Source organism: Tarenaya hassleriana, unplaced genomic scaffold (genome assembly GCF_000463585.1).
Source record: "Tarenaya hassleriana unplaced genomic scaffold, ASM46358v1 Cleome21, whole genome shotgun sequence".
Classification (NCBI taxonomy): domain Eukaryota; kingdom Viridiplantae; phylum Streptophyta; class Magnoliopsida; order Brassicales; family Cleomaceae; genus Tarenaya; species Tarenaya hassleriana.
Window position 1 is genome coordinate 1037017 of NW_010965451.1, and position 13374 is coordinate 1050390.

The following is a 13374-nucleotide window of genomic DNA, read 5'->3' on the forward strand; positions in this document are numbered from 1 at the left end:
ATGTGCGGCCATAGAGGGGCAAAGTAGTAAATGCGAAAGCCAGGTTTTTAAACCCTTGGAGAGAGTCAGAGGCACTCCAAACACCGTGCCCTTTTGTTTTCGTGGTTCGGTTCTCTCAATTTTCAATTATAATTTACAGTGACTGCACTCGAGGCTTCTGACTTTGTATTAGCATCACCTATATATAGATTATGAAGTTTTCTTGAAATTAAAGGATAATAATCTTTCAATATATATATATATATATACACACACACACATCCAAATAAATTGAATTGTCAAAGAAATTGTTTGAATCATAATTTAATATGAACGGTAAAATAAATCAGAAGTATCTAAAAAATCAAATATGATATTTTTTTGAAAAAATTATCATTTCATCAACCGAAGATTTGATAGTTTTTATTTTATTTGGGATATATATATTAAAAGTGAAAGATTCCCTAAAAATAACATTAATATATGAAAATTTGTTAAACGCTTTTCAGCGTAATTCAAAACATTGCATATGTCTCTACGTAGGTAGGTATACACATATGAGATATTGTATAATTAAACAGTATTTATTGGTATACTGATAATGGGAGTAGGTTCAAATCACAAAATAAAAAAGAAAAATACAAGTAATTAAATAGGCCGAAAAATATTTATTTATATACTATTTTATTTAAATATCATTTGACAAAAAAAATGAAATACGGTCCAATTAGTGGGAATATTAACACTAACGTGCAGCAGAGAGATATTGAAAACAGTACAAAAAAGAAAACAAAAGCATAGGATGTGAGGGAGACTGGCGGCGACATTTGGGCATTGTTGTGGTCCTACAACATGAAATGTTACATAACATTTCCTTTTTTTTTTCTAATAAGTTATATTTAGTGAAATGATATTTTCACAAAATATTTAATATAAACTTTAGAGTTTTCATGATAGATATGTAGATTAGTAATCAATAACTTTACATTTAATTAACCTAAAAAACCAACTAATTAATAATTAGGTGTGAAAGCAAATTTTATAATATGCCCAGATGTATAAACCAAATATTAGTAATTGGATGAAACTGTAGTTTAGTTATGAATTTTGGATTTTCGATTTTGAGTTTTGAGTTTTAACTATATTCCATGTGATACATGAAAATCTCCAATAATTGTAAAATCTTGCACAAGATTATTTTAGATTAAAATTTGACATGTTATAATTAAACTTGTGTTTTTTATTTCTGATTTTAAAAGTTGTAAATTTGTTGGGGATTAATTAGAAGCAAGGTCCCATGAAGTAAAGTTGTATGCCAAAGTGTAACAGAAAGTGTACCATATATATATATACATATATTATATTGCATGGTCAGACCGTCAAGTGTGATAAGCCAAACTATTGCATGAACAGATACACACACATACACACATTCATGTTTGTTAATATACATACATATATAAACAAAACACATGACAAGTGAGACTGCTTGTGGGTATGTCCAAAAACTTTGAGAATATGAACCTATTGTCGCCACAACTGAAAAAAAAATGACACATACATACATACATACATACATACATACATACATACATACATACATACATACATACATACATACATACATACATACATACATACATACATACATACATACATACATACATACATACATACATACATACATACATACATACATACATACATACATACATACATACATACATACATACATACATACATACATGCATGCATGCATGTTATTATATATGTATTTAATAAGTGACGCAAAGGGAAACTATAAACCTTGTCGCCACATTACTGAAAAAGAAACGATTAATAATTACATACAAACATACGTACATATATAGATGTATGCATGCATATATATTATTATGTATTTAAGTGATGCAAGTGAGAATTATAGTTGAAACTTGCCCATCATGCAACATGTTGATATCAACAAAAGAGCAATACTAACCAAATAATTCTATTAGGGGAGGTCCATTATTTGACCAAATGGTCACATGGCATGTACATCATATTGTTATATATATGTGGATATTCGTTTTCTTTCAATTCGAGAGTTGGGTTTCTGTTTGACGTAGACTCATTGTCGTCCAAATATTATATTCTCCTTATTATAGTTTTAGAAATCACAAATTGAAAATAACTGCGCTAGCTTGCCATTCATGTCGGTGATATTTTAGAAAGTTCTTGCTCGTGATTAAATTTAACGATCATTTTTACATTACTGAAAAATAAATTTTATGTGGTTTCGTTTTCTTTCAATGTTTATATATATATATTTATATATATTGTAAAGGTTTTCGTGCGTCTTGCATGTCGTTAAAATATTCCGTAGGGAAGTCAAAAGAAAATTTTCGTAGGTTTTATTATTGGTATCATATTAGTATTTTTCATGTGGTATTGCATTAATATTAAAATTGTAGTTAACAAAAAAATATTAAAATCGTACTGATTAGTAGATTAATTAATTTAAGTATTATACCAAAAAAAAATTTAACTCAAGTAAAAAAGAAAAACATACCAAGAGGCCAAACAGGCTGCCAATATTCCCGCTGGTGTAGGAAGCCGACCGACCAACGGACAAAAACGTGTAAAAAAAACAGACCGAATTTCAATGGCATTTTCGTAATAAATTTATTAAAATGGAAGCCGTATCAGTTTAAAAACAAACCATTTAGCTTACTTTTTTTTTTGTTTTGTTAAAAGTTTAGCTTACTTACCAATCAACAATTATATATATATATATATATATATATATATATTAGTGGAATATGTAAGTGCAATAATTAGCACTACTCAATTATTATTATAGATTAATAATGCCGACATTTCACTTTATCAGGAATTTTACTCGGATTCCCATAAAATATAAAAAAGGTCTATATATATAGTGTACGGTTGAGTGTGTAGAGTAAATATAAAATCTATTTATTTCACTCGCATTATAAACGTAATATAGATATTTAGGAAACCGTAGAGTAAATATAATATAATATACATAATATATTTTTTAAAAATTTAACATAAAAATCTAAAATTGATTGAAAATTTTATATAATACTCCGAAATAAGGAATTTTATATGATCGAGCTTTTCATCTGTTTAAAATTTAATATAATATACATAATATATTAGAGTAAATAAGGAATTTTAATATAATATACATAATATATTTGTTTAAAATTTTATATGATCGAGCTTTTCATCTGTCTTTATTTTTAATGTCGAAGTGCTGCTTACGAATTTTAAAATAATTATTACAATAATTAATTTAAAAGTTATTGATTCCGGAAACTGTTAACGCTGTTCCCATGTCTCCTACAATAATTTAATTAACTCACGTTATCATTATAAACAAACTTTAAGTTGTTTTCGCATCCAACTGATAGATTCTGTCGGACTGCAGTAACAGATATATAAATAATTAATAAATAAATTCAATTATAATTGATATAGTTATATAACTGGAATTGATATCATTTAGAGCTTATAGCAGCTGAACCTGAAATTTAAAATTTTGTATTTAAATCATGTATTAGTGTAGTTGTTGTTTAAAATAATAAAAATTTTAATCCGGAAAACGTTACACAATATCATAAATTATAAAGTTAAACATAGCAAACTCCGTTAGAAAAATGGAACTGTTAGTCAACAACTTTATCGTATTTCTTAAGAACACAAAATATTCTGTATAAATATATGGCAAGAAAACCATACATAGATACAAATCATCCCAAAAAATAATGTATACCAAAATTATCTTTATATATAAATATTCTTGTTGCTAACAAATAAAATCAAGTAATATTAATGCGTTGAAAGCTAATATTAATTTTAATATTTTGTTTAAATCGCATCATAATCCTATTGACTTGGACTTTAATTGGGCCTTTGGGAGGAGCTAGGAAGAGCAAATACATGGACACGAGCAGAAGGAACACTTTCACATACAAAGGCCCAGTTTAGGCCCATTACGAAATGTCCAAATACATAAAAGAAATGAACAATTTGGGCCCATTATAAAAAGCCCAAAAGCCCAAAGAGAAAAATCTCCTGAAAACCTTATCCAGATTAAAGACAACCCAAACAGCGAATAAGCACCTGACACGTCAGCGGATACCGACGATAGACTACCATCGTGTGACTGCCCTGTGTTTCTCAAATTCCATTGCTTCTTAATTTTAAGACCTTCCCGAATCAATAACAAAAAAAAAACATAAATTTAATAAAAAAAAGCAATCGGAGAAATGGCAAGCACGGTGATGACAACACTGTCACTGCCTCAGTTCAATGGTCTGAGACCAAACAGGATCTCTGCATGTCCGGTCCAAGGCCTGGTTAGTAATTTATTTTCTGTATTTAATTCACTTTTTTACATTAGTATGTGATATATTCAATTTTAAGATCTTGTAGCATTTTTCTGCCAATTTTCCCATTTATGATACAAATTCAATTTTCCGTGTAAGGGTCTATAAAATTATATTGTAAATCTGATTTTGTAGAAATTCAAAAGAAAATATTTGTTTTTATATTTAAGAATGTATTTTTAGGTAACAGTTCAACCAATGGGACGCAAGGGAAACGGCGCTTTGGGCGCAAGATGTGACTTCATTGGTTCACCCACAAATTTGGTAAACAAAAAAACAAATTGTCTTATTTATTAATCAAATTAATTAAGAATGCTAACGTTTTAAATTATAATTTATTTAATGTAAAAAAAAAAAGATAATGGTGACGTCGACGAGCCTGATGCTGTTCGCCGGGAGATTCGGGCTTGCTCCGTCTGCCAATAGGAAAGCGACAGCTGGACTAAAACTCGAGGGACGTGACTCGGGCCTTCAAACGGGTGACCCGGCCGGGTTCACACTCGCTGACACGTTGGCATGTGGGACCGTCGGACACATCATCGGGGTCGGGGTCGTTCTCGGTCTTAAAAACATCGGTGCTCTGTAATTATTCATTATAATGTTCTTTTATAAAAACTCTATGGAATGTAATTTATCTTTCATGTTAATTTTTTTTAGATTTATAATGTACAGTATATATAAACATTAGGAAAAATTCAAAAAAAAATCACTAATCATAATTAAAATAAAAAATTTAAATCTAAAGAAAAATAAAATCGTCGAACTTTTCGATAAATACTCGACATTTGAAATTATGACAAAATACTGACTTGAATCAAATAAATATTCAATCTATTACAAATGATAAAATAATAAAAAAATTGGGAAGTATGGATGATTTCATTTTTTTATTATGTTTGAAAGTGCAATTTTAATTGATCACGATGTTTTTTTGAATTTTTCCCTAAATATTATTATCGAATTAGAAAGCTATATTTATGTCATAAAACAACAAACAAATTATATTATACAACAAATCTAGATATTTATGTCATAAAAAACATGTATCCTCTCCCTACAACTCCATCTGCAGATTCACATGTTCTTCAAGATTCCAACAAAATAGAATCTTGATTCTGTTTTTCATAGAAGAGATTCTTGAAGATTCCCTTTGCATAATGATCAGGAAAACAGCACCTTCTACATTAAAAGGGTTGATCTCAAACACTGAGAAATGGCTTTAAACAGTTCAGAGTTACATACAAGCTTCATAATCTTCTTTACCAGAGTGTAAACAACATCAAGAAGCAAAAACCGACGCCGTTTTTCTCAAGCCTCGGGCAAAAGAGATGATCCCTCAGGTTGAGATTCACCCTCAAAACCCCGAGAAATGGCACTCGAGAAAGCCGTTAATGCCTGAAAAACACTAGGAAGGCATGATTTCAGATTCTCCATTGTCATTCTATTGCTTACCTCGACCGAGCTCATGTACTTTCCTTTCTCTGTTTCCATTCGTTTCTTCAAAGCCTCGATCTTGACCCGTTTGACCGATAACGGATGCTTAGAGCTCGAATTCCTCGAGTCTGATGCATCTGCCTCTTCCATTGCTGAATTCCCTTCAAGCTTTCTTTCCATCTCAACTAGCAAGTTCATCTCTTTCTCCAGCCTCTTCTCAAGTTTCCCGCATTTCTTCTTCAGGTTGTATTCCTCTGCTTGTTGATGAATTATGGATTGGATCGATACCATAAAGCTTTTAACGGCCTCTGAAGCTACCTGCCGTTTAAAACAGTCACATCTATGAGTATGACTCAGTTATGTCTCTCGAGAACCGGAAAACTATATATAGACAAAAGGGTACATAGAAGTGGACCTTATCAGGAAGGTTCTCAATCAGAATCTGCCATTCTATACAGAGCTTACGAGCAGCGGCTGAAGAACTAGACGGGCTTTCAGTATGTTGAATCCACTTACAGAGTGTTTTTACGTACTCCCGCTGAGAATTTACGAGTTTGCAGAAGCTGTTGTACCAGCAAGTGACCTCGTTTTCAAGCTGAGTAGCTGCTTGACGTTTGTATTCTGAACTCAGATCTATACTCGGGTAATCTGAGAGATGGTTTAGCAGCTGAGATATATGGGTTTGGACTTGATGACACTTGTGCATCGTTTTCCACATATGTCCCAATCTGCATATGACAAACCCGAATGAATCTCGAGAAAGAAATAGATGTTTTCTTCTACGAAATCCACGTAAGCTCATAGAAGAGCTTACCCAGAAGTTAAAGCAATCAGCTGAGGATGCAGTTCTTCATCGATTAGTTTCTGCAAACACAAACTTGTCAGACTAATGGAATCTTCTAGACGCTTTATGTCCTCTTCCAAACTCTCGAGAGAAAAACGTGTTTTCTCCATCTTGCTGTGATCGTAGTTTTCCTCATCCTGCTTTTTCAGTAACGCAGATTTCCTCTCGTGCTCCGCTTTAGCAATTTCTTTGTTCTGAAGCAGAGAACAGGAAAGAAAACATCACACTCACATACGAATCAGCATAAACCCCAAGACCTTGTTACAAGTTACAAGAGACAAGCCTCCATAAGTATTTACAGTACTCACCCTCACATTCTCGTAAAGTTTTTTCTCCGTTAAGCATAACTTTTCAAGTGTGTTGCAGTGAGCTCCAGGTCTGCAGGGTTCAACAGGGCTGCTCTCCATAGCATCCATGGACACATGAAGCGGCTTAGAGGACCAGCTCCATGACAATGCACTGAATACCTTAGCGGAGTTGCTCCTCTTTCCTGTGAAACATGTAAAGTTTACAACTTGTGCAAGAAATTTTACAAATTGTTCATACAAATCGGTAACAATGGCTGGCCCAACAGCAAAAAAAAAGCTTGAAAAAGTATATGCAATTTGACAGGAAGCACAAGAACCATGGCCAGTTTCAATCAATTTGCAAATCTTGAAAAGAAAGAGATCAGGAGAGAGCAACTTGACCTACTTTTTGTTTCCTTAAACCTGGGGGAACCGGCAATGTCCGTGCTGCTGATATCGATAATCACAGCTATCTCCTTCTCACAACCTGAAGCTTTCAGGAAATAATCATCCAACTCTCTGATGATTCCTTCCAGAGTCATTCTTATCCTACGGTCAGTTACTACAGTCATTTTGTCTGAATCTAGACCATACAAGCTCGTCATTGAGGAATTTTCTTCCATACCAATGGCTTCTGTTTGTTGAACTCTTAGATCAGGGGAAGCTTCTTGTCTCTCATCATCATAATCATCATCTTCCTCGAACTCCGTCTTGGTCTCCGCCCAATCTTCCTCATCATCTAGCTCAACCATTTCTCTACACTTTGGCCCAATGTGATCAACCACACTGTTATCACTTGGAGGTCCTAATGATTCAAATGGATCCCAGAAGTTCCAGGAAGAGCTCGGGATTGGAGGCGGTAGAATGGCGACACTGTCATCCTCATTCTCATCAGTCTCCATACACTCTTCCTCCTCATTCTTCTGACAAATCTTGGTGGGTTTCCTTAAATCTGGACTGAATGGAGGGGGAGGTGGAGGGGAAGGAGGCAAAGTGGGAGGAGGCGAAAAGGGTAAACCTAAACCTAAACCTAATCCATGGCTAGTGGATTCAAGCTCTAATGACTCCGACTCTGTGAATTGCCTGAGAGTAACACCAGTGTTCCTCAATGCTCTCAGATAAGCCAATTGGGCATCTGCGAATTCTTCCCGGAACCCTAATAACTGTTTCATCAGCCTCTTTCTCTCCTTACATACCAAAACCTTCTCTTCCTTATCAATGCTTGAAGCAGCGCAACCCATTTCTTCAACAACCACAATTTCCTCACAAAGGTGTTTCCTTTTTTCCGCTAATCCGAGATAATATTACTGCGAAATCGGAAGATGTATCAACTTAAGGCCAAAAAGAACCACGCATTTAAGAAAAGCTCCAAGCTTTGAAGATTCTTCAATGGGGTAGCAGAGATTTTTCTCAGAGAAAGCTCCCTCCTTTGGCGAATTCTTTAAAATTTTCACTTAATTAGAGGAACACCCATCGAATAAATCTACATGTTCTTGAACTCTCAACGTGTTTCTCTTACTGGGTTCACTCCCAAAATCGTAAACGACATTAGACTATAGAGAACATACCAAGTGAAGCTTGTGAGAGATTTCAGTGATCTTTTCCTCAGAGGAAAATGAACAAACCCTACATTTTGATCTGCAAAATCCTCAGACAGAAACAGCGAGTTTCTGTGTAGTAGACAAAGTTCGAAGCTTCGGTCCAAAGGTGAGAAGCAGCAAGAGAAAAAGATGGAGAGAGAGAGAGAGAGAGAGAGAGAGAGAGAGAGAGGAGATCAAAGGGTTTATCCTGAAAGCAAAAGTTTGAATATTTTATGTATAAGAAGAAGAAAAAAAATGAAAAACAGGGAAACAAATGTGGCACTGACATGGAACCTGGTACAAGACAGAGACATTTGTTCATTTTTCAGTTTTTATTTATTTATTTTCAAAATAAATATTTAAAAAAGGTGCAAACAAAGATTTAAAATAGCAGAAAGGAGGGAGGGCCAGAGGAAAAATCCAGAGCTAATTGTATAAAAATAGGTCATACCATTTTTTCTCCTTCCTATATTCAATACTTGTAAATTTATGATAAAAGTTTTTAAATTTGCACTTCTAAAATAACCTTAATTGAGTTACATATACAAAATATATTAAAAAAAATGGAATTCATCATCATAATCGATAACAACGAAAGATAGATAATTCATATAATCAGATAACCAAAATTAATTTAAATTTTGGTACAAATTATATACTCATAATGTGGGATTCTCATTATTTAGTTAACTAAACACTTATACACCAGTTCGTCGTTTATATTTAATATATATATATATATATATATTTTTACGAATTCACATTTTTTCGGTTTTAATAAATATTTAAATATAATAGTTTAATAATTATTAGCCGACCAAAATCAGACAAGAAAGAATGGATATTAAGCGTGAACATGTTCAAAAGCAGAGTATTAATGTGGTAATGAGAAACTTGCAGGAGAAGGAATTCGGAGATCATGCTTTTTCTCTTCTTGATTCTCCTCTGTTCTCATTCAATTTATATTATTTTTTTTTAAATTCTAAAACAGTATTCCAAGTTCATTCTATTATTATAATTATTAATTAGACCGAGAGCGACGAATGTAATTTCTTTGTTAATTAGAAATATTAATAATATCGTTACTGACAACAAAGTAAAAATAAAAAAAATTATGAATTTGAAAAACGTGAGAAAAAGGGAAACATTCCAAAAAAAAAAGAGAATATATATGTATATATATATGTTTTCATTTACACCCATTAGTATAAATCTAGTGCCGGTCCAAGTCTCTAAGTTTTGGAAATCAATTATCAATTTTTGTTGCAAAATATACAACAGATGCTATTTGGAATTTTGTTAGTATGTTATACTACATCTGATTTTTTTTTTTTAACTCCATAGTCCATACACTAACAGGGATAGCACTATCGAGGGGAAGGATAAAGTTAACTCGATAGCCAAACACGGCGACAACATTCGATCAGCTTCTTTCCTCTCCTTGGAATAATTTCGCAGCAAAATTTGATCAACAGTTGAAACGATTGAAGAATCGATTTGTAGAGAGATTGGCGATGGCGGATTCGGAGACGGAGAAGCCGCTGAGGAAGATCTCAGATGCGTTCAAAGAACTGGCCTCCTCCGTGAATTCGCCGAGCCCAGACGTGCAATTGGCACAATTCTCCCACGCTTGCTCCCTCGTCTCGCCTCTATTTGGTTGTCTCGGCATCGCCTTCAAATTTGCCGAGATGGATTACGTCGCCAAGGTATGTTTGATTTAGCTCCCGAGAAAGTTCTTCATGTGCGCCTTCACTATCCTTAGCTGATCAAGTATGACAAATTTAGGCATTTGGGAATTGATTTTGTTTACTATTTTGAATCTCGGGTCTTCTCGGATTGGTGCTGAAAGAGAATCAGACATTATTGAGAAAGGGGATGTTTGGCCTCTGAGAAAATTTCTTGGGTGCCTTGCCAAATCCAAAGTCACAGACTTTCTATGACACCTAATTGTATTCATTGATCTGAAACTAGCGGGAAGTGCAGTTCATCGCAGCTTAATCATTGGAGTTCGAAAGGCTGGAGCTTGAATTCCCACTAATTGCTTTTCCTCAGTCACTTCCCAAGTTTTATCTTGTAAAAACGCAAAACCATTTGGGAACCCATCTTTTGTAGGCTTGAACCATTTAGAATCTGTGGTTGAGCTTGCTTAGGTTCATCGGTTTTGGGACCTGGGGATTAAAGGGTCATCTTTGAACTTTTTACCTCTTAAAATGAAATCGTGAAAACTAATTACAAGTTCTATGGGTTCATTGACTTTTAGGATGGATTGGTTGATTAATGGCTGCAGGTTGATGATCTTGTGGAGACATCAAAGTCAATATCAACATTACAAGTAATGGTCGACAAGGACATCGAGACAAACACTGTCAGGAAAGCTGGTAGTCATACGAGGAATCTTTTGAGGGTAAAGCGTGGGATCGATATGGTCAAGGTTCTCTTTGAGCAGATTATAGCTACCGAGTGGGTATTCTTCTTCTGGCTGTTCTTTATTCGGTCAACATTCTCTTTTGTTAATATTTAATCGAAACTTGGCAACTGCACCCTTTGTACATTCTTGAACAAGTGTTTTTTTACTAATGGAAATCAGAAGATTAACCACTTCCCCATGTCTACTGCAGAGATAACTCTTTAAGAGATGCAGCTTCAAAGGCTTATGCGCAAGTGTTTGCTCCCCACCATGGGTGGGCTATACGGAAAGCTGTTGCTGCAGGGATGTATGCTCTTCCCACGAGGGCTCAGCTTCTGAAGAAGCTCAATGAGGATGGTGAGTGGATGAACTCAACTCATCGATACTCTGGTAATACAGCGCATATTCTTTTCATCAGCCATCAGATCCATTCCAAGGATTTGTAGTTATCTAATTCAAAATCAGCTTTCATGGTGAGATAGATCGTGATAACCCTAGTTGACCTTTATCACTCCCCCTGAACTGAGACCTAGAATATAGTCTGTTCTTGATTGACTTCAGTCCAAGGCGAAGTCTTATGCATAGTTTGAATGTGTTATACTCAGTATTTCATCGCTTTCTTGCCATTATCCTTTCTGGGTATTTCCCGAACCAGCTCGATTAGAAGCTCTATGATTCTTGGTTACATTTCATTAGCCTCTTCTCTGATAGTAGTCTCGTCTTCGATATATTTAAACTGCAGAAACTCACTTATGAAATTATTGGTGTATCTTCTATAAATATTTTTTTCAGAGACATCAGCCAAGATACAAATGCAGAGCTATGTGACGGCAACAACCTCAGTAATCACATACATTGATACAATGTTCCTCTCCAAGCAATTGGGTATAGATTGGTGAGGAACCCTATTTCTTACACCCTCAAAAACTGATTTATTATTATTATAATTATTATTCTAAGTTCTAACAGTCTTTTTCTCCTACAAAAGAATGCGATTTTGTTTTGTTGGTTTTATTTCATGATTATATAACATCAGAGACCAAATTTAGAAAGGCTAAAAGCCCTTTGTATATTTCAGTTCTTTGTTGCTGTGTGTTTTGTTTCTTATGTCTGAACAGTTTTGTTTGGTTCTGGGTCGGCTCGGTTTAGTTGAAATTTGTTTAGACCAAATAACACTCGGGTTAGTTAGTAGGGAACCGGCTTGATGGGACCAGCTACAAGGCAAACCAAAGCTTCAGCTTGAAATGATAATAATAATTATAATAACAAGATAAAATTCCATAAAAATTATTATTACTATTATATATGTATGTATATTTGCCTATATAAACTCGGTTTTGTTTTTTTAATAGTGTGAGAATATGATGTGGCAGGATTGCGTTAAATTTGAAATATTTAGAAACTTAATATATATTTTTAGAGAATTGGGAGTACATTAATATATTTATTTAAGAAATTGTAAATTGTATTATATTTATATAATTTATATCTATACAACATAGTTTCGGTATCTTGAATCCAAATATCAAGAAATGTATTTTTATTTTAAAAGGAAAAAAATAATGCAAACGACTTCTTTGTATTAGGGGTGGACGTTTCGCGAAACGGTTTGAGTTCGGGATGGGAATAGATCGATTCGGTTCTTTCGGTTTTATAAAAATCGGTACCAATCGGTTCTTATATTGTATTCGGTTCGCTTCGGTTCGGTTCCAGGTTTTATTAAAAAAGGATAGATTTCTTTTAAAAATATTCGGTTTTTGAAATTTTTAAAGTTTGGTTCAGTTCGGTTCTCTAAAAATGATACCGTTCGGGAATTAAAAACGGTTTCGGGTCTAGAAAAATATCATTTTTCGGTTCGATTTGGTCCGGTTCTGAAGAATCAAATCGTTACTTACTACAAAACTCTCTCCGTGGTTAAGTACACATAAAAAAAACAAAAGGCTTTGCCTTTTATTTTCACCGCCTCTTGTTTCCTTCTCCATGCCTTGACCGTCTCGGCGCTTCGTCTTCGCTTCCACTCTCCTCCTCCTTTCTCATCTCAGACTCACCCTTTGTTTCCCCCATCATCTCGGCTGTTTTCTGGTCTTTCCCACCAGACTGTGCGTTCTTACTCAGCGGTGGAGGCGGAAGATACACAGGCCAACCACCTCGAGGAGTGTGGTTCGGTCCCCGCAGTCCCATCAACGGTCCACGTCCCGAGGCTAGTCCCATCATACCGAATCCACCTGGTGGAAATGGCTGAGGACTTCTTCCCGGAAACATCAACCCCATCACGGGACCACCCCATCCAAACCTCGGCCTGTACGGTCCAAAGGACTTCTCATGATCTTATATGTCAAATCATAACACAGAAGAAAGGCGAGACTGTGTTATGATTTGAGTAATAGAAAAAAGACTTAAAAAATTATGGAAAATACAATAAACAATGAATGAATGAATATAAGTT

The 13374-nt window shown here is 34.4% G+C and overlaps 3 protein-coding genes across 4 annotated transcripts; 2 read left to right on the top strand and 1 right to left on the bottom strand.

Moving 5' to 3' along the window:
- The first annotated feature begins 4194 nt into the window (after positions 1–4194).
- Positions 4195–5036, top strand: LOC104814318 (photosystem I reaction center subunit psaK, chloroplastic). The gene is made up of 3 exons (XM_010542307.1): positions 4195–4346; positions 4560–4640; positions 4735–5036. Exons 1-3 carry the CDS (start codon positions 4257–4259, stop codon positions 4960–4962), a joined length of 399 nt encoding a protein of 132 aa, XP_010540609.1. The 5' UTR covers positions 4195–4256; the 3' UTR covers positions 4963–5036.
- A 472-nt stretch (positions 5037–5508) lies between these two features.
- LOC104814319 lies at positions 5509–8729 on the bottom strand. 2 transcript variants are annotated; one of them, XM_010542309.2, is made up of 6 exons: positions 8510–8729; positions 7348–8248; positions 6963–7144; positions 6625–6848; positions 6226–6538; positions 5509–6128 (listed from the first exon to the last, which is right to left on the bottom strand). In XM_010542309.2, exons 2-6 carry the CDS (start codon positions 8180–8182, stop codon positions 5685–5687), a joined length of 1998 nt encoding a protein of 665 aa, XP_010540611.1. In that variant the 5' UTR covers positions 8183–8248; positions 8510–8729; the 3' UTR covers positions 5509–5684. The 2 variants fall into 2 exon arrangements, with proteins under 2 accessions (XP_010540611.1, XP_010540610.1); XM_010542308.2 differs by having other exon boundaries at positions 7348–8729.
- Positions 8730–9944: 1215 nt separating this feature from the next.
- LOC104814320 (accelerated cell death 11-like) lies at positions 9945–12035 on the top strand. Its single transcript, XM_010542310.2, has 4 exons — positions 9945–10227; positions 10809–10981; positions 11140–11285; positions 11721–12035. Exons 1-4 carry the CDS (start codon positions 10036–10038, stop codon positions 11825–11827), a joined length of 618 nt encoding a protein of 205 aa, XP_010540612.1. The 5' UTR covers positions 9945–10035; the 3' UTR covers positions 11828–12035.
- The last annotated feature ends 1339 nt before the right edge of the window (positions 12036–13374 follow it).

What these genes read in the sequence shown, in the direction of transcription:
- LOC104814318 (XM_010542307.1), top strand. Translation starts at nt 4,257, where the DNA reads ATGGCAAGCACGGTGATGACAACACTGTCACTGCCTCAGTTCAATGGT. An exon ending in CATGTCCGGTCCAAGGCCTG is followed by an intron (nt 4,347 to 4,559) that starts GTTAGTAATTTA and finishes ATGTATTTTTAG; the next exon opens with GTAACAGTTCAACCAATGGG. An exon ending in TTGGTTCACCCACAAATTTG is followed by an intron (nt 4,641 to 4,734) that starts GTAAACAAAAAA and finishes AAAAAAAAAAAG; the next exon opens with ATAATGGTGACGTCGACGAG.
- LOC104814319 (XM_010542309.2), bottom strand. Translation starts at nt 8,182, where the DNA reads ATGGGTTGCGCTGCTTCAAGCATTGATAAGGAAGAGAAGGTTTTGGTA. An exon ending in CAGGTTTAAGGAAACAAAAA is followed by an intron (nt 7,145 to 7,347) that starts GTAGGTCAAGTT and finishes CATGTTTCACAG; the next exon opens with GAAAGAGGAGCAACTCCGCT. An exon ending in AACTTTACGAGAATGTGAGG is followed by an intron (nt 6,849 to 6,962) that starts GTGAGTACTGTA and finishes TCTCTGCTTCAG; the next exon opens with AACAAAGAAATTGCTAAAGC.
- LOC104814320 (XM_010542310.2), top strand. Translation starts at nt 10,036, where the DNA reads ATGGCGGATTCGGAGACGGAGAAGCCGCTGAGGAAGATCTCAGATGCG. An exon ending in GAGCAGATTATAGCTACCGA is followed by an intron (nt 10,982 to 11,139) that starts GTGGGTATTCTT and finishes TGTCTACTGCAG; the next exon opens with AGATAACTCTTTAAGAGATG. An exon ending in GAAGAAGCTCAATGAGGATG is followed by an intron (nt 11,286 to 11,720) that starts GTGAGTGGATGA and finishes TATTTTTTTCAG; the next exon opens with AGACATCAGCCAAGATACAA.